Source organism: Paralichthys olivaceus, chromosome 12 (genome assembly GCF_024713975.1).
Source record: "Paralichthys olivaceus isolate ysfri-2021 chromosome 12, ASM2471397v2, whole genome shotgun sequence".
Classification (NCBI taxonomy): Eukaryota; Metazoa; Chordata; class Actinopteri; order Pleuronectiformes; family Paralichthyidae; genus Paralichthys; species Paralichthys olivaceus.
Genome location: NC_091104.1, coordinates 25479609 through 25500668, shown reverse-complemented (window position 1 = coordinate 25500668; position 21060 = coordinate 25479609). Strand labels below are relative to the sequence as shown.

Sequence of the window (21060 nt, the reverse complement as noted above, 5' to 3'; positions counted from 1 at the left end):
TTGAATAATGTGGAGAGGCTACAAGGAAAACTACCCTTTCAAAGGCCTGATAAAAATTCTTAATTCAGTTTGTAAAATTCTTTGTCATTTTAACCATTTTTTAAAATAGATTTCTGAAGTCCATTATTAATGTATTAATTCTTGAATATCCTTTTAAACTAAGTAGTTATTGACTATCTATGTTGTTTTCTTCAAATTTGAACTTTATTGATGGATTACAATTTCTTTAGTAATTTTATTTTATATTTAATTCCTTCTTTTATTGTACAAGAAGTTATCAATTGGTGAAATTCTTTATTTACATTTCTTTGACACTATATTATCCTCAATGCACAAACGCCCAAATTAAACTGCTCTTTCCTCCTCTAGACAAACCCCAGTACTACTGAACGCGGTTACACCTCCGAAATGATGTGGACTAGTGGCTGGTTGTCAAGCTAGCATCCAGCTGTGTCTAGTTGCTTCCACCATAAGAGGGCAGTATACTACTACAAGATGAATGCAAACAGGCAACATCAGATCCTTTATGACAAAGAATGAAATTGTGAGATCAGATGTAAGGACAGACACTGCTTCCACTCAGGTATCATCTAATTTAATCTAATATCTTAAATTTAACAGGTTTGCTTTCACTGACGGAACACCGCTGCTCTCAGGCCCTGCTGATACTGAAACAAGGATAAACCTTTCTGCATGGTTAATCCTGCTAGTGTGGTGCAACACAATACTGCCATTGTGTTGCTTTTCTGTTCACACAGATCTATGTTGACCAAAGAGCAATGCAGTAGACCCCCCTGGGTATTCGCTGTAAACAAGTCAGATTCCACTGTAACAAAGTCACTGAAATTTAAATCTGATGGGGATTCAAACACACACACACACAGACTTATTTATAAAGTTACTTGCAGAGTTCACGTTCTGTCCACATGCATTTACACAGACAAACATAAAGTTAAGCTGTTGATTTACAGACAGATTTGTCGATGTTTAACAGGAGGAGGCGTGTTAACAGCACAGAGAACAGAATAAATCTCGTGCTCAATGTGAGATTCTCCACACTGTCTGACAGATTCCCTCTCCTCACTTCTCCTCCTCCTTCCTCTCTCCACCCCACAGCACCACAGAGGATCTGCTCACACAGCTAATATAAACACAGTGGGAGCCTACAGCTGTGACTTCAGGTCGGCTCCACCTGAATAAAGATTTTAGGTTTCAGAAGTTACGATGGTTGAAAGCATGGACTTTGAGAAGCAACAGAAGCGTTACTGCATCCGTGGTAAGCATGCAGTCATCATCTGTGTGACGATTGTGGCGTGCTCTCTGGCTGTGGGTCTTGGGGTGGGCCTCTCCAGGTCAGATACAACCACCAATCCCACCTCCACGCCAGGCCCCACAGCAAAGCCTACACAGCCCCCCTTGCCTGTGAGAGGGCCTTGCACACCTTCCGTTGATTCTTCTGGGGACTGGAGGAATTTCCGCCTCCCTAACTACGTGAACCCGGTCCACTATGACCTGAATCTGGAACCAAATATGGAAGAGGACACCTACATGGGCACTGTGGACATCCATGTAGAAGTCAGCAAGCCCACCCGCCACCTGTGGCTCCACATCCGAGAGACGTTTGTCAGTGCCATGCCTAGGCTGAAGATGCTGGACAGCCAGGGGGGCCAGAGGGAGCTGCCAGTGAAAAGCTGTTTTGAATACAAACCGCAGCAATATGTGGTGGTGGAGGTCGCAGAGCCACTGCCAGTCACCGCCACAGGAGAGGTGTACGTGCTGAGTTTGGACTTCCAGGGCTGGCTTAACGGCTCTGTGGTGGGATTCTACAGGGTCATCTACACCGAGGAGGGGCTCACCAAGTAAGTTAACAAGATTTGAATTGTGATAGATAATATTAACAAAGTGATAGGGATGGGCATTATATACAACTGCAACAGCAAACGTGTCACTAGCTGCTTTGTGCACTGATCCTGGGGTGGCTGTGGCTGAGGGGGTAGAGCGGTCGTCCTCCAACCAGAAGGTCGGAAGTTCGATCCCCAGTCTTCCCATCTGCATGCCAAAGTGTCCTTGAGCAAGATACTGAACCCCAAACTGCCCAATAGAACAACAAAAAGTGCTAGCTATAGAAGCACTCTATGTATGAATGTATGTGTGAATGGGTGAATAGGTGAATGGAAAACTGTAGTGTAAAGCGCTTTGAGTGGTCTTCAAGACTAGAAAAGCGCTATATAAATACAACCATTTACCATTTATGGTGGCTGAATGTCTGTGGGGGACTTCCCCAGGTATAAAGTCAGCAGAAAGTCAGGAGGAGAGAACACAGCAGGTAAACAAAAAGAAAACAAATATCTCTGCATGAAAAAACAAAACCTATAGGACAACAATATGTCAATATATATCGATGTGCTGTAAACAAAAATGTGTGATCGCCACAGCAGAATGAATACATTATATATCCTGCCTCTGCACGCTGTACCATTCTAGTGGGAACTTGTCTAAGCTATGTTTTGTGCTTGTGAAAAAAGGAAACCTCTGGAGAAAGTCTGGACCCAATTGTTCAGACATCCTTCGGAGGTCATGTCTGAAAATGGCTTATGTATGAATGTATGCTGTCTCCAGAATGCTCACTGGGATGGACAAACGGGCATACAAATTCTTTGTATCTACCAAAGTAGAAGCAGGTATGTTTTAAATCTTAAGGTGCTTTGTCTTGTCCTTTTCAGTTTGGTTCAAACCAAAATAGCAGGCCTGACTGAAAGGGATGGTGTGAGTTTGGATTTGATTTGTATGCAGTGTGAAAACACTGGATGGTTTAGACTGTCAGACCAGTCACATGGCGTTGAGCAAAGCTTCTCACCTATTAAACAATAACAGTAAAAAAAAAAGATGATATAAAAATTAGCTTCAGTAGAAAATTATAATTTGGTCGGATGATAAAATCAGAAGCATTAATAATAAATAAACTTTTGCACCTCACACATGGGACATATGGCGATATGTCTTTCTCAAGCTCGGGTTCTCAAGGCCTGTGAGTTTTAGCGTTCTCTCTCTATTTTAGCTGTTACTAGGATTGTGCTTTTCTGGACAGAGGCTTCAGATGTTGTACCTTGAATCTGATGGGGCCCCTCTCCCAGTTTGGGGGTTACAGCCCCTAATGCTCCTACTATCACAGGGATCACATTGCATTTCACCTTCCACATCTGTTCTAGCTGTTTGTTCAGCCCTTGTTGCTTCTCAATCTTCTCATGCTCCTTTCTCTGGATGTTACTATTCACTGGGATTGCGACATCTATCACTACTGCCATGTTCTGTTCTTTGTCCTCCATAACTATGTCCGGTTGGTTAGCCAGCAGCTGTTCATCAGTCTGGAATCTGGAATCCTACTCCGGTAGTCTATCCCATCAGGACTTGGCCCCCTCTAATCCATACTCGGCACAGATGTTTCTGTACACTATCCCAACCACATGTTTATGCCTTTCAGTGTACGCTGTCCCTGCCTGCATTTTACACCCTGCTACTATGTGCTGCAATGTCTCAGGGGCATCTTTGCACAGCCTGCACCTTGGGTCTTGTCTGCAGTGGTAGATGCTAGCCTCTATGGATCTTGTGCTTAGGGTCTGTTCTTGTGCTGCCACGAGTAGTGCCTCTGTACTGTCTGTCAAACCAGCCTTTTCCAAACACTGGTAGGCTCTTTTAATATCAGTCACCTCTATTTGTCAGTGGTACATGCCGTGCAGGGGCTTGTCTTTCCATGGTTCCGCTTCGTCGTCCTCCTCATCATCATCATCAGTCCTGAATTTTCATCGCCTCCTCCTGAATAGTGGCTTTGACGCTCACTTGTCCTCGGCCTTCCTCCTATTGCTCAGTGTACAGCCTCAGGGTGCTGGACTTGGGCTGAAACCCTGAATGCATAGTGAGGAGCATCTTTGTCTTGATATCAGTGGCCTCTATTTGTATCTGACCTGAACATCTGTTATGTTGCCTTCTGGCAGGTTAATCTCTTCAGTTCTGATCATCTTGCTGCACTTGAATGAGGATGTCGTTACTGTAGATTCTGGTGGTGTGGATCAGTGAGTAGATGTCTCACTCAGTTCATCCATGTGATCTTAGCACCACTTTAAAATCGGTATCCGTAGCCACGCTTTGTGACGATCTGGTTCAGGGAGCTCAGGCAGAACAGCTGTGGGGACAGAGCATCTCCTTGGTATATGCCGCACTTGATGATTAACTTGATAGAATTATGATATGGGCTTTGAGTTGGCCTCTAGGATAGTTTTCCACAGCCACATTGACTTCTTGATGTTTCCTGTTGATGTTGTACAATTCCAAGCACTCTAGTATCTAGTGCTCTAGTTTGCGTCATCAAGTCGTAGTCAGTCCAGGCAGTCCACAGATTTGTCTGTCTGGTTTTGGAGTCTCGAGGGACTACTCTGTCAATCAGTAACTGGTACTTGGCTCCCCTGGTGTTGCTACCAATTCATTTTCAATTTATTTTTTTCTTAACCCTTGAATTGAGGCATCTTGACAGCAAAAGATTGTTCAACCTTAAGGACGATGGAAGAGATAGTCGTGGTGTTCACCAAGTGCAATGAACTACGTACAGGTCTGAGGCAGATATTCCCTGGAATGTGCTCTTTTATTATTTCAGTGTGTATTGATCAGATTTAAGTTTATGAGGATGTTTTTTGTTGCACATCAATTAAAGGCACTTCAACAGTTTATGTGATTGTTTTGCATTCAGTATCTAAAGGTCAAATCCTGCTACCTTTAATTCCCTCCTTGACCTTGATTAAAATAAGGATAACATTAATCCATAGCAAACTTCTGAACTGCATCAGTTTTCTCTGTGAATACTCATAGTTACTTGTGCATAGAGGAACCACAGAGTCGCTTTGTGGTTGGAAATAAAAACACAGCATTTTTCCACCTGGACTTAGAGACAAAATTAACAACATTGGTTAATGTGTAAATGTATTAGTGTGCAATCATTAACTCCCAGTCAACACATTAATAAATCACTGTAATGGACATTTACTCTATATCATAACATGAGAGACCAATCAATTAACTAACTTATCATTCTGATACTTTTAAAGCCCAAGCTTGAATATTCAAGTAAAGTAATATAAAATACATAATAGTTTGATAAATGAGTCCCATGTCATGTTCTGCCTACTAGCGTTTTACTGGAGCTTTAACTTTACGTGATTATTTTATTACATTGCATTTCATTTAGCTGACGCTTTTACAATAAGTGCATCAACCATGAGGGAACAAACCCAGAACAAGATCAAGTAAATACATTTTGCTTCAAAAAAGCCAAACTACAAAGTGCTACATGTAAGTGCCATATAAGTGCAACGAAATATCTATATGTTTTTTATCTTTTATTCTTTTATACATATATATATTTAGACATCATCTTCACTGAGGTGTAGTCGGAAGAGATGTGTCTTTAGACATGATCATCAGCTGTCTTTTTTGGTAGAATACTAAATTATATTTTCTGTTGACCATCCACAATCAAACTTTTGATTAGCAAACACTTATCAGCAGTGGGTCATTGCAAACAACTTGTAGTTTGCTCCATGGGCCTGGATTCATGTCAGTTACAATGGTTTCCAATTGTGACATGTTTAAACAGTATGTGGTAAAAGCATGAATCTACCTTAGTTCTAATGCTGGGCATGTTCCAAACAGTCATTGTTACTGATACTGATCATGTGACTGGACACCTGAGAGGATGAAGTGTGTTGCTGTTGTAATAATAATGATTAATCTAGTATTCATAATCAGCACTAATCTTATGCAAAACCCTCCTCTGTTGTCCGGTTTTCATGTCGCACTATCTTCTGCACTTTGGTCCTTGAGGAACAACGTTATGTTCAGCATGACAATGACTGACAATAAAAGTTGACCTGGCTTGACCTTGATGTGCCTGAGTCAAGTCTGTTGGGTCCGCAGTGTTATGAAATGTAGATTCTTTTCATTGTGAGGAAAGAAGTCTCTCTGAGGGATCAGGCCTGGGAACTAAACAACCCAAAATATCAGAGGTGGTCTCAGCCATCGATGACAAAACTTTGCGTCTGAAATATTTTACTTTGTTGTCAAGTGTAGGCCCTAAACAGTTTCAAGGTCGAGATGTAAAACAGCTGATCTCAGACACTTCCTGCAATCATTTGTTCTCAATCTTTGTCCTTATCTTTTTATCACCAGAAAAATTGCTGCAACTGATCATGAGCCAACAGATGCCCGCAAGTCCTTTCCCTGCTTCGATGAACCCAACAAGAAGGCCACATACAACATCTCCATCGTTCATGATGCAAACTATGAGGCTCTGTCCAACATGCCGCTGCAGGTAAGAGTCGGGACTCAACATCATTCCATCAGTTGCTCTACTCACATTGTTAGGACCAGGGCTCTTGAACTGGAGAGTTGTCTCTTATCGAACACAAAGGAAATTCTTCCTCTGTGTTGTTTCACCGGTTTGACTGCTAGAGTCTACAAAAAAAACCTGGAGCTTTACAGCAAGTTAGTCCTCATCCCCACATCCCCTTCTCCTGTAAAAGTGAAACATATTGTTTGAAAATATGATAATGTAATAATGTGTAACATAACAATTAAAGATTAGACTCTAATTCGTCTATCGTTAGTAGAGTTACAGCTATTCAAACCTGCTCTGTAGACATTTGTCAGGTTTTTGTGTAATGATGTGCAGAGTGACTCTAATTTTGTCTGGTGCTTTTACTTCCTTTCCCACCCTGGTGTGTTTAACTTGTGTCCAGTTCTCCCTGCCTTCCCGTTGTATTCACATTCCCTTTGTTTTTCTTTATCTCACTGTTTCTGCTTCATGCTCCTGCTTGTTTTATGTCATGCTTTCTGTCTGCTCCCTGTCGTTCCCTCATGTTCCGGCTTATTTCCTGTTTTCTGGTGTTGTTTTGAGTTTGTACTTTCAGTTTGTCCACCTGCTTTCTCAGTGCACCTGTTCAGTCAAAATAAAAAATCTTCACTACATCTACCTGCCTTGACCTTCATCTGCATTGCAGATCCTGAATATTAAACCCGCAAAGAAAATATCTTTTTTTATTCACATTTGACTTTTTTGACTGGGCTTCATCAGAAAGTTGTTCCTCTGAAGACTTCTAGAGGAAACCATAAAGTTAACAGAGAAATCCTTGTAATTACTTTGTACATACAGCGTCACTTTACTAGAAGGACTGTTCACAATCCTGTCTAGCAGTTGCAGTAGGTGGAATGAGTATGATTTCTGAAACTTTCCCATGGTCGAGGTAAACAAAAACGGGGGAGGCCAAGTTCAGAGTAAACACTTTGAATACCAAAAGCAGAGGAATCAATCTTGTGCCTGTGTTTTGGGGCCAGGGAATCCACCCAGCTCTACAGACTGAGTGACATCCACATCAACCCATTAGCCTTTTTGTCTCTGCCTCTCCAGGGCCTCCCTCAACAACTGCCTCGTAATAAACTGAAGACCTCCTTCCAGAAGTCCGTCCCCATGAGTACCTACTTGGTATGTTTCGCGGTGCACCAGTTTGGCCATGTGGAACGAACCTCTGCTGGAGGAATTCCTGTGAGTTCACCATCGCAGCCATTGCTAATAATGATGTATACTATTGATGTATACTGTGAAATACATTGTGTTTGGTCCTTCTCTGCCTTTGCAGCTGAGAATCTACGCTCAGAAGACTCAGTTGAGAACTGCAGAGTACGCAGCCAACACGACCAAAGTCATCTTTGATTACTTTGAGGATTATTTCAACATGACATACTCCATCTCAAAACTGGGTATGTTTTCACATTCATATTCATATCATGTGATAGAATTTAAAAAATATAGATATTTATGTCATATAGTAATAATGAACAAATGTGTGTTTCAAGGCATAAGATGTATTAAAAAGTATCTATAACTTGATGAACAGATAAATGTCAGTACTGTGGACAGTGATTGGAACTGGTGATTCTCACGATAAGGCAAAACAACAGAAAACCCTGTCAAGTATATTCACACTGTAAATATAATATGCATATGTACGCTTATTTAGGCCTATATGCTTATATAAGTTAAGTTGTGGTCTAAGATGTTACTTGGCACATGCCAGTAGTATTTCAGTATTTCAGTATGGTAGGTGCAGTTGCTTCTATAAAGGATGCATTTTGGTACCATTAGAGTACATGCTTACCAACTCTCCAAAATTGTTACATGTTAAATGAGAGCCCGTTGCTATTAAAATTTGAATATGAGCTGCAATATTGACATCTGATCACTGAGACATTATAATAATCTTCAAGTACTGACTTAGATTATAGAGTCAACAAGTACATGTATCTAACATAATCAGTTTTCAAAATTTTAGTGAGTAAACACAACTATTTAACTAAGTAGATAGATCACATAAACAAACTTACTTGTTTTACTACTAAAGCTTAGAAATAATAATAATGAAAAAAATGATACAAAGTGCTGAACAACAAGCAGTGAAACCAAAAAAATAGAAAACCAAACTAGAAAGAGGAAGCTAATATCACTTTCCATTTTTAACCAGGAACCACTTGACAAACAATTACCTACCAAAGTAAAACAAGGTAGATATAAGTAAACATAACTTAAGATTAATAATTATATGTTTGAGCCTTTTTTAAGGCAATGTGTTTTCTAAATCAAGTTGCAAGATTTTACAGCGCAGTGAATTGTGCCTCTCAGAGTCATGGTTGGCTGAGGTAATGGTGTTTGAAGAGGCCTCAGTTACTGTATGTGCATTCATCTGCAGCCCACAGCATGTTAATGAAACCAGAGCAAGTCGTTTATATGCATTTTAACATCTGCGTTAACAGAGCGGGTCTCAATGATTTGACATAGTATTAAAATTTGACATCCCATGATAATGATCCTGTAAATTTGAATCACATCCAGTGAAGGGGTCATTAAGGTTAGTACAGTGTGAATTGGTACAGTATAAGCACTCACGTGTACCTATAAAGACATATCACCTCACATTAAATAAATCAACCTCAATCAACATGCCTCCTTGTGATCAGTAAAGTTTATCAGAATCTACTGTGCAGACATGATTCGCCCTTGTGCACCAGAGGGTCATTTGTTATGAGGAATTCTAAACTAAAGGAAATATCAGCAACAAATGGATGAAGTATGCCCCTGCCAACTTTAGTGGAAATTTTGTCGTTAGTTATTGAAGATACAATCTGATTATCTCAATGTCTCACATGAGTTGATAAAGCAGCTATGCCATAAAACATACAATAAGTGCTTGCTTCAATGTCATCCCTGAGCTGTCTCATTCCAGATAAGATAGCCATCCCTGACTTTGGCACGGGTGCCATGGAGAACTGGGGCCTCATCACCTACAGGGAGACAAACCTCCTGTATGATGAGAACCAGTCGTCCTCCTACAACAAGCAGCGAGTGGCCAGTGTTATCGCCCATGAGCTGGTTCACCAGGTAAACTGTTGACTCACTTCTATCCAGGATATTTCCATCACCTCGCAAATATTTTAATTATTGTCAGTTTTTTATGCACACAGTGACAGAATCAGAAATATAATATAATATAATATAATATTTTGCTTATTTTATTTGTGTAATGGAACCATGTGGCACACATGGTTGCTAGAACCTTATTGTTGTGCGCAATATGTACATCTCATTCATGACACTACCGAAAAAAGCATTTTCTCAAGAACCGACCCTATAATTTTCATTTTATCCTAATAACCTCTATTCAGTTTAATTTAGAGCAAAGGATTATGACTCAATTAGAGTGGCATCTACAGGGCTGCAAGAATAGAAAGAGAATAAAAGGCCGGAAATTAAAAAGTATTTGGTCCATCAGGCACACGCCTAAGTGTGCCTGATGATCAATGAAACAGCTTGCATAAAAAATGTCAACTGACATCTGTTTTATATAAACAGCTGCAGCATAAACAGTTTCTGACACACAGCAGATTGTTATCAGCTTTATTTTAGTTTCCGAGTAGCAACTCAACCACATGTGATGAAACCAAATACATCCACTAAGCTCACCGGCAATTCTATAAAGGCTTTTATCTTTATTTTAGTCACACCAAGTGATAAAAGAGTTCAGAGTTCAGAACTGTAAAAGTTCAAAATGCTTTTCTGAGGTGTTGTTATTGTTCAAATGCTTTTTTATGATGCATTATCTGGGCACATGTCTTTCAAGGATGTCAGCTATTGTACTATTGTGGGAGATAAGACACCTTGAGGCAGTCAATAAAGTTTTACTGTTCAATGTTACACCGATGAGTTCAGTGGCCCTGAGGGTTCAACACACTTCAATTTAACAAAACACGTGCAGATGGTGAAGACATTGTTCAATTTGACAACACGTGCGGCATTAAAAACACACTGCTAATACTCACATCACAACCAAATACTCACAATAGACACACAAACTCAAATTACAACCAAACACTCACAATAGACACAAAAACTAAAATTGCAACTAAATACACACAACACAACCAAATACTCAAAATGCATCAAAATTGCACCTTGATACAATGAAGGCTATAATCAGAGTTTGTCCTTTTAAGCCTTAGGTGCAGCACACCAGTCTTAAGTGAATGAATGTCAAATCAGTGTGGAGAGCACTGACCACTGTCATAAACTACTGTTGTAGTCTGAGGATTTTCGAATTGAAAACCTTATTTTGTAAATTACAGCACACTTGTACTAACAGTAATAGTCCATAATACATTTTAACGTAAGCACTTTATTAATAAAAAGATAGTTCATATTTGTCTGCCTGATTTTATTAACTAATATTAACTGATGAAAAAGCAGCCATGTGTAGTAATAATGGAAATTGGGGATGTGAAACACTGAAATACATCGTTGCGCATTTGAATCGTTGACTGCTGAATCGTAATGGAATCATGAGGCTAGTGAATCATCACAGTCATGTCAGACAGGCAGCACCTCCCACCTCCTGTTCCAGTTGTGCTGTTTTTTTGTTGCTTGTGGGGATAATCAAAGGACTAAGCTACCAGTGCCTCCAGTTTACAGCTTATTAGCAGAAAGACAAAAACAGATATAGTGAACGTGTGTCTTGCTAGCAAACAGACAGAGGGTAAAACAAACCAAGAAATCATCTAATTGTGTATTTTGGAAGTTTTCATTAGAGTGAAACAAGACATGGAAGCAAATAATACCAAATTTAACTTTTGGTTTTAAAACACTCTTTTTAAATAAATAATTATGAGAAGTGCCCTTTTTCTCACTTGAGCCACTGCCCCCCATAGTGTCTGTGCGTGTCCCTGTGACAGGGAGAGTGACTATGTAGCTACTGTCATTCTACAGTGAAGCTCACGGTGGTCTGCACCTGTTTTCCATTGAAAGACCAATGCTGATGTCAGTTGTCTTTTCCAGTGGTTTGGGAACATTGTGACCATGGACTGGTGGGACGACCTGTGGCTCAATGAGGGCTTCGCCAGTTTCTTTGAGTACATCGGTGTGGAAAGAGCTGAACCTTCCTGGGGCATGGTAAGTGGAACCTGACTCACACTGACAATAGACATGTGAGACAGGACTTCTGTACTCTGACACATACCTTGTGTCTTCCCGTTGTGTACAGCGAGACATCATGATCATCAGCGATGTGCTTCCAGTGATGGTGGACGACGCCCTCCTCTCCTCTCATCCAATCATTGTGAACGTGTCGACCCCAGCAGAGATCACCTCCGTGTTTGATGGCATCTCATACAGCAAGGTACGACTCCTGGGAAACCTCACACAGTTTATGTCCATAAAAAAAATATATTAAATTTGCTACATTAGCTGCTAATCTGTTTTTAAAAGAATTGTTTATTTTTGCTAGTATCTTATTTTGGTATTGTGTTCTCTCCAGTTGCTTCTTATTCAAAATCTGAATTTCTTTATACTCTATACTCTTAATCATTATTATTATTATTATCATTTGTTGTTGTGTACGTTTTTTGCTTTTGATTGACTGTTCTTTTTTGTTTATTATCGTTAGTTTGGTGCACTTCGGGATTCACAGCTAAAAACCTTCGGTAACACTTTATATTAGGGAACACACAATAATAAGCAACTAGTTAATGGTTGATATGTGTTCCCTAATATAAACTGTTACCAAACTTTCTATACTGCTGTGTTTTCCTACCATGACACATTTTAACAAATGAAACCCTGAACCATTACCAACAAGATACAGACTAAATGCATTGTGTCCAATGCAACAAAACAGAGTTGTAATGGAAATTATCCAACCTATTCCAGGGAGCGTCCATCCTCAGGATGCTGGAGGACTGGATGGGTAAAGATAAGTTCAGAGACGGCTGTCGAGTAAGTCAGACACTGTTGCAGCTTCGTGACAAATAATCGATAATTATGACCAATAATTCATCACTGATGGAACTTAGTAAGGTACAAGTACTCCAGTAGCTGAGTGGTAAAAGCGTGTTTTTGTTTGTCTGCTTTTTTCTTCTTTCACCAGAAATATTTGAAAGACTACCACTTCAAGAATGCCAAGACAGCCAACTTCTGGGCGTCTCTCGCCGCTGTATGTCCGACCTTTATCCTAATCATTTTCCATACAAAACTATAATTATCCAAGAAAATAATGTTTTCTGCTTTTGTCAGGAATGTGGGTTGAGAGGATGGATATCACGTCTCATGTCTGCGTGTTCGGGTTCAAGCTGTAGTCAAGAATAAAAACATGGTAGCAGGAAACAGCCTGACTCCATCCAACGTTCAAAAATAACCCCAGCGTTATACGTCTATATCCAGAGACCTATTGACCAAAAGTCTGTCATATCTAGAAAGATCCATTCAGTTACTGTGCCTGAAATGTATTTAACAAGAAATAGTTACAGCACATAACCCTTCTTAAACCACAAATTGCCATGTTTATATATGTGTGTGTGGAAATAAACTAAAAAGTGATGTTAAACAAGTGAACCAGTCTGTTTCCCACTGTTTCCAGTATTTATGCTAAGCTAGGCTAACCCCGCTATTGTACTTACTTACACGCTCTCAGACAGAAAGAAACAATTGTATTCTTCAAAAACGTTGCTTCAGAACATTAACCAACATAAACTATGTCTGCAGGTGAGTAGCTTGCCAGTTGCAGAGGTCATGGACACATGGACCAATCAGATGGGTTATCCTGTGCTGGATCTGTCTGTCTCAGAGATGAATACAAGTCTGAGCCAGAGGCGTTTCCTCCTGGATCCTAATGCTAACTCCAGCATGCCTCCTTCACCTCTGGAGTAAGTGACGCAAAGAGGATAGAAATCGCTTTTGAGCTGGTTAAACCCTCTGAGCTCTATCACTCCATAGTCAATATTTTTATAATGGCTCAAATGGCTGAATGCAATGTGAATGGTAGGAGTGTGTACTTAAGAAATGATAAATATGATCACAACACTGCAGTTCTCCTCAGATACAGTGTACAGAGCTTATCAGCTCCCATCATCTTTCAGGACATCGTTTGAGTTTATGGTCCCCGACTGTGCAGTTCTGGTTCAGCTCGACACCCTGTCTACACAGGAGTCACAGTTTATGCAGCACATTAACAGATCAGTGTCAACACAGCTGCATTTCTGCAGCCACTACTTGACCCAGATTAAAATGATCCGCTCCTACTCTCCCCTCCGACCCATACACTTGTACTGAAGCTAAGTAATCACTGAAAACGTGAATGAACTCTCTCATAGTTGACGTGATCCAACACTGGTCACTACAAGGATCTGTTTCATCAGATCTGAAGCAGATGATGGGAAACAAATGTTGTGTAGACACCGTTAGTCAAAATGACAGCCAGTAGCTCTTAAATGCTCTGATAAGGCCATGGTACACTTCCTTCACAGCAAACACACACAGACAAAGGATTCTGATTTAAACTGTTCACCTCTGCAACACTACACGTGTCGCATGTGAAGAAGAGCACTGATAATCTTTAACTCCCGTAAGGTTGCCTTCATTGTCAACAAACTCCATGGAAATCAGAAAGATGCAGGGTAAATCACAAGCAGCCGGTCACTTCTTGCTGCCCCCATGAGGTATCTGTGTTGACACCACAGCCCCAAAGTGTTTACATTTTTGCCCAGTGTAACCTTACAGCCTACACATGCAGATGCCACAAGTATAAATCCAGCCTCACACACTAGCTGGTGACCAAAGTGGAGAATTTAACAGCTTATGTACCCAATCTATTTCCATAGCAGAGCTAATGGAAGATAATGAGTGACGCTTTAAACAATCAAATGAAAATGTATGTGGAACAATGTCCTAAAATGATTATGCCTTAAGGTTTAGTATGTCTCTTTACTGATAAAAAAAGAATTGTGTTTTTGTTACAGGTACAAGTGGACCATCCCAGTGAAATGGCACTCTGTGAAAAGTGAAAAGAATGTGTTGGCAATGTTTAACAAGAGCAGCAACGGTAATGTTCACAAAATATTCAAACAAATATAATCAGCTCTCTCTCTTTAAATCAATCAATAACATCATTATAATGATAATCACTATGTGTATTAATAGTAGCATTACTATAACTGTGTTGATTTTCAGAGCACGTCATAAGTAACTACACACCCTCAGTGGACGGTCTGCTTAAGGTGAACAATGATCACATTGGATTCTACAGAGTCAACCATGACGTCCAGATGTGGAACATGATCAGCGAACAACTTCGAACCAACCATATGGTATTTCATAGGGTGTAATATTTGGAGACTAAAGTATTTTTTTATAATAAAAGTTACAATTTTAAGAAGATATGTTTAATTTTTAGGGGCATATGCTAAAACATGTAATCAAATCTTTTCAAACTTATAAAAATGAACAATATTTACTATGTATTTATGTTAGATCACACAAAATTAAAATATTGCAGATGGTCTTGTTTTATTGTTGGGATATTTATTCTTTTCCTGATAACAAAAAAAAAAAATCTTTTTACAAGTCAATTACTTTTTGTCTATTTAAATTACACTGAACATGGTATTTATAGGCATAGTATTTAAAGCAAATAATTAATCTTCATACTCTATTTACATGTTTTTTTAAATTTTATTTTACCTTGGATACTACCTTCGCATTTGGCAGAGATGTAAGAATATGGAGAATCCATGTAAAAATACTAACTGATATATTATGCTTTCCTGTCTTGGAGATGGTTTTCAGAGACAGCTTACTGTATGTGTTCATCTTCCATTAGACTGATTTTACTGTCTTCAACAGGAGTTTGATGCAGCTGATCGTACGAGCTACATTGATGATGTCTTTGCACTTGCAAGGTGAGATTTTCCCCAAAACACACATTGTGTGAACATTTGCGTTGCCAATCATGTACACACTGTAAACACTGTCTTCATTTCTTTGTTCAGGGCTGATATTATAGACTATGGTAATGCCTTCAATCTGACCATGTACCTGACGAAAGAGATTGATTACATAGTGTGGGAACGCGTGGCTACCTCCATCTCGTATGTGAGGGACATGCTGATAGCCGATGCTGCTCTCTACACAAAGTTCCAGGTAAGCAGGCTGCAAATCCATCCTGCGGCTGTCACATTCCCAACAAAGATGCATAATCGCCCTCGCCCCCTGGTGGCTGGCTGCACCAGTCATTAACCCTGCCTCCTTCACGTTGGATGGGACATACTACAAACTAAAAAGTACACATTTTTTCTCGATGATAGTTTGTCTCATTTTAGCAAGTTCACGTCAACTAATGTATCTTCGTGTTTCTGATAAGTTTAGTTTAATGAGTTTTAATTTGTTGTTTGATGCTAAAAATGGCCTGAGACATCTCTTGATTGGTCGAGCCGCTGTATTGGCGGTGCCTTGACTCCGAGTTCACTACTACACAGACTGAATCCAAATGACGCCACTAGTGCAAGATGGCTACACCTGTACCAGGAATATTTTGGCTAAGTTTTTGTACCATGGAAGGAATGTGGAGAGGTGTCATCTATCTTTATTTACAGTCGATACTTTTTATACACTGTCATTGGTTAGCAATCAGTTTTAGAGATAAGTGATTGGTGTAATCATTTAACCACGCATTGTGTCTTATTGTGCAGTGGTAGAGTAGAAACGTCACTTTGGTTTCCTTGTGCTGAACACATCCTTGTTTCTTTTCTTTAGAAACTCTTTCGAGATCACGTCAGAGCGATCTCCCAACGACTTGGATGGAAAGATGAAGGAACTCAGACAGAGAGGTACATTGGGAGCAGCATAACTAAGACTTACTGTATGTGTCCACCAAAGTAAACACCTCAGGTCATTCCCTGGTGTTATTACATGATAACAGTAACAATATTGGGACCAATCAATAGATTATCTCCTTGTCCTTTCATGCTAACCCATGCAGTTATATATCATCCAATGTAAAATGGCTGTTTGCATGTGATTGGCAGGTTACTGAGGGAGACCGTGCTCAGTATTGCTTGTCAGATGGGAGATCAGGATGCTCTGAATGAAGCCTCCAGTATTTTTGACCGCTGGATTAATGGAAGTCTCAGGTATGACTCACTGTCATTATATACATTTATGCCTCACAGGCAGAAAATAAAGTACAGTGAAAACCGGATATAGTGTGTGTGAGTGCGTGTGCTTTTTTGTGTCAGTGCGAGAGAGAGAGAGAGGCAAAGAGCGAGCGGAGTCAGGATGAGCTGAATGAATCAATGAATCCACAGCTGTGAAGAAAGATTTGACTCACTGAAGAAAAGCGTGCAGTGTGATGTGGCCTTTGTATTAAAAACTGCTGTTGTCAAGAACATAATTAAAAAATTATGTTCTTGACGTGGTAAATTTTACATTGCTTGTTGGCCTGCTATGAGTGCAAAGGGAGATGGGCCAGCACCCCACCCACTAAGCAGACACTTAGTTGGTTGTGAAGACAAATATTACTTTGATACAGCTCTTGTTTTAGAAAAAAATCTCTAACCTGCCATGACATTTCCTAACCTTTCTACCTGCAGTAGTGTCGCAGTAAACCTGAGGCTGCTGGTCTATCGATATGGAATGAAGAACTCGGGCACAGAAGCAAAGTGGAACACGATGTTCCAGAGGTACAAAGAAACGTCTTTGGCTCAAGAGAAGGACAAGCTGCTGTATGGACTGTCGTCTGTGGACAACGTGGAACTTCTGTACAAGTAATCAAAACATCTCGTCTTTGCTTGGCTGACCTGATCACCCAGTTCTATTACGTCATTTTAGCCACACTTTCCATATTGTCGTGGAAATAGTGATTTGCAACTCCGTAACCACACCCTCTCCGGGCAAACGTGCTAAACCAGCCCATTTTATTAGAAAAAGATAAAAAAAATGATTTCAAATTTAAACTACACCAATAAAAATAAGAAATGATTACCAGCCTTCTGGTATCTTTGTCTCCATGTGACCCCAAAGTGATTATGACAGATTAGCAACAGCGGCGGTTGAAGCAGGCCACAGGAAACACTGACATGTGCAGGTCTTTGGGATATAGTTCAAATCAATATCCTCTGTTTGCTCCAACCACCTTCACTGTTAATGGGGTTCACAACAGCTCTGGTGCAGGATCCTCCCCGACGTTGTAACGTCTGCTTATTTGTCATAAAATCTAATGCTGCTTTAAAATCAGTAAACACTGAGTATGGAGAGAAAACGTTTTCTTCTGCCCCGCAGGCTCCTGGAGGCCACTAAGAATGAGTCTGTGATTAGGAGTCAGGATCTGTTCACCGTGGTGCGATATGTGTCTATCAACCCACTGGGAGAGGGTATGGCCTGGGACTGGACCACACTGAACTGGGACTACCTGGTCAACAGGTCAGTACCAACGAGGCACCAACAGCTCACAGTGTGATCTGTAGTAGACATACAGGAAGTAGCCCAAAGCGTGAGGAGGAGGGGGGAGAGATGTGGCACTGCATGAGGTGAATCTAATTCAAAATTCACACATACCCTCTTGGAGTTAACATAATTCAGTGTGATATCACTATCTCGAATAACCATCACACATACTGTAAAAAGGCCCTATTTCTGCTTACAAAACACTGGGAATCATCAGATGTAAAAATGTTCCTCAGTATTAAATTGATCCAGTATTGTCAAGGGTTTGCTATTTTACCAAGATATTAACAAATAAAGGCCATGCAAACAACATGGTGATTACCAGTATCTTTCTACCAGCTTTTTACAGCTTTCATTTTGGCTCATTGATTTCCCAGATAGGCCTATGTGTTAGCATGGCATCAACAATTAGATTGATTTCTTTACTTTTAAAAGAGCAACACATAATGTTCTTTGGTTTATTACATGTAGGTCATCGAAAACCTTTTATAACACTTGAATGATCTTTGTGACTTTGGTAGAGTAGAGTCGTAAAAAAGAAAAAGAAAAACGCACTTGAAAAACTTGTCTTCCTTTGACCAGGTACACCATCAACGACAGGAACCTCGGTCGTCTACTCAGTCGAATCACCACCAACTACAACACAGAGCTGCTGTTGTGGAAGGTAGGCACTGATCTTACTACAACTTACTCCTACTTAAGTTATTTACGGGGGGTGGGGGGTCTTTCACTTTCAATTGAACATGTTAGGTTGAGTTTTCCTCTTTTTGGGCAGGAGTGAAGAGCAGTATGTTCTTAGTATTTGTCGTCCGCTACCTACTCAAGAAATAGTCCACTAAAAATATTTATTTTGAGATGACTGTGGCCGGGGGCGGTTGGGGCTCAGGAGGTGGAGCGGGTCGTCCTCTAAGCAGGATGTCGGTAGTTCGATCTGTGTGCCAAAGTGTCCTTGGCCAAAATACTGAAAATCACTACTAACGTTCAGTTTGATAGAGAGTGCTGCACATAAATGCACTGTGTGAATGGATGACTGGCAAAAAAATCTGTACTGTAAAGCACTTTTAATGCTTATCAAGAGTAGAAAAGTCCTCAATAAATATAGATCTTTTACCATAAAGCCTCTCAGTGGGCCTCAAATGTAATGGATGATACTGGCTGTGGTCAGTTTGGACTACAGGGCTGGGTTAGACATTTCTTTTTCATATAAATGATCCAGTATCAATTCCTAACTCGCAAAATTTACCTTTGCTGTCTCACCTTGACTCAGTAAACTTGTGCATCTGGGTAAAATTGTATTTGTATGTTTAACGACATCACTGCGTGTTGTGTTGTCTTTTGTAATTTTATTGACACTCAGGCGAACAGTTTCACAAAGCACATAAAAAAATTGAGGCTTCAAACTATTGTGAAACCACAGATCTACAAGGAGAAATGTGAAAACAAACTTAGGCGTAGAACGTTGGACCAAAAGTTGAACCTTAAAGGTGTCTTGGGAGATGGTATGTTTTGTGGAATTTGACAAGAATTCAAGGGTCAAGGGTCTTATGGGAAGTACTGCAATAGTAAGATGTACAAGGGCTGTTAATACAAACCATCGTTATAGAAAAAGAGAGAGAGTTGCATTCTGCTCTTTCATTGTCTGGCAGTGTGGTCTTGTTCCTCTTTGTGTTTCTCTGAAATACTGTCAGACTACCAAGAACTTTCTGAGAACTTCTTTTGAGAGCACCTCTTCTAAAACCTTGACATGTCTAACCATTACTGACTTTGTACTTTCAGTGCATTTAATTACCTGATCTTGTGCATGTAGTACTTACTTTACCTTGAACTAATCATCACACTACTGAAGCTTTAGGGTTGTCCCTCAGTTTGGACGAAAGCATACTTGATGAATAAATGTCATGCTATTTGCCTCCCTTGAATTTTTTTGTTTTCAGTCATGATTTGGAGGAAATAACTTTACTCATCTATGTGGGGAAGGGGATTACGGTGCAGAGGGTATTTACTGATGACTGCTAATGCGGTTTACTGTTTGTATAGTCTGAGTCAAAGCAAGTAGAGGGAGGTAGTTTGTTTTCACATGTCTTATGACACATTTGTACATGCTGCTCTTGTAGATGGAGCATTTCTTCAGTCTAACACCGGATGCTGGTGCGGGGGTGATGCCCAGGCAACAGGCACTGGAGAGAGTGAGGAACAACATCGAATGGATCAGGAGGAACGGGAATGAGATCAGAGGGTGGCTGGACAACAATGTGGCCTAGAACAGCAACATTTCAAATCACTGCTGGGATACAGGCACATTGTAACTGTTAGGAATCAGCATGCACTGTGCCAAGTGCATTAAATATGATCTTTACCCATTCATACAGGCTGAGAGTGGGTGTCCTGTTTGAAGGGCATGGGGGGGGGGGGGGGGGGGGCTCTGCTGATCTGAATCAACACTGGAAAACAATAAAAAAAATCGAATCTTTTTATATTCATACTTAACCTGATCTCATATGTGAAAATCCCTTTTTGTAGATGCTGCTGTTCACAAAATCTGGATTGGACCAGAATGTCATGAACTTTTCTTAGGTGTGCAAAACAAGTGTATTACTGCTGTCACCACTACTCACAGTGGGTCACAAACAAGCAATACTAGAGTATTAAATATACATTACCTGTGATAGTTATTGATAGTTGATTGTGGTCTTACAGCTGACGCTCCAGTGTTCTTTCATCATGTTGGTTGGAAATTATAAGGTCCAGTGTTTGTTTATCGTTGTAGACTTTTCTTCCCTAGTTTTTACTAAACAGTTATTTCTGCTCTCGCTTGTGCTCATCGCCAGAAGGATATTTATACTGTTGCTTGTTATTCAATTTTTGTAAAAATGTAACTTATAAAGAAAATCTGAATTATTTTATTTTCAACAAGACACAAATGCAAATATTTGTATCATATATTCTTTTAATTGAATTAAAATGACTTTAAAACCCAGATGTTTTCTGCTAATGCTTCATTACTGTGTTTCACACAACCTTTGAGAGACACAGAGCAAAACAATTCCAACACTAGGAGACACCCTTTCAAATTTCAGGGTCGTTCTTTAGTGATACATTTTAGAAAAGTGCTGGATCAGGTGAGTCTCAGGGCACCGGTGTCATGCAGCTTATCACTCTCTTGACATATTCACCTGTGACCTCAACGTGTGTGCCATCAC

At 40.1% G+C, this 21060-nt stretch overlaps 1 protein-coding gene across 1 annotated transcript; it reads left to right on the top strand.

Moving 5' to 3' along the window:
- Positions 1-1054: 1054 nt before the first annotated feature.
- On the top strand, positions 1055-20837 carry enpep (glutamyl aminopeptidase). Its single transcript, XM_020084642.2, has 20 exons — positions 1055-1859; positions 6217-6358; positions 7454-7588; positions 7683-7803; positions 9324-9478; positions 11426-11539; positions 11631-11765; positions 12296-12361; positions 12513-12578; positions 13127-13287; positions 14380-14462; positions 14591-14727; positions 15263-15318; positions 15409-15559; positions 16172-16245; positions 16444-16548; positions 17008-17181; positions 17696-17836; positions 18443-18524; positions 19975-20837. Exons 1-20 carry the CDS (start codon positions 1225-1227, stop codon positions 20119-20121), a joined length of 2880 nt encoding a protein of 959 aa, XP_019940201.1. The 5' UTR covers positions 1055-1224; the 3' UTR covers positions 20122-20837.
- The last annotated feature ends 223 nt before the right edge of the window (positions 20838-21060 follow it).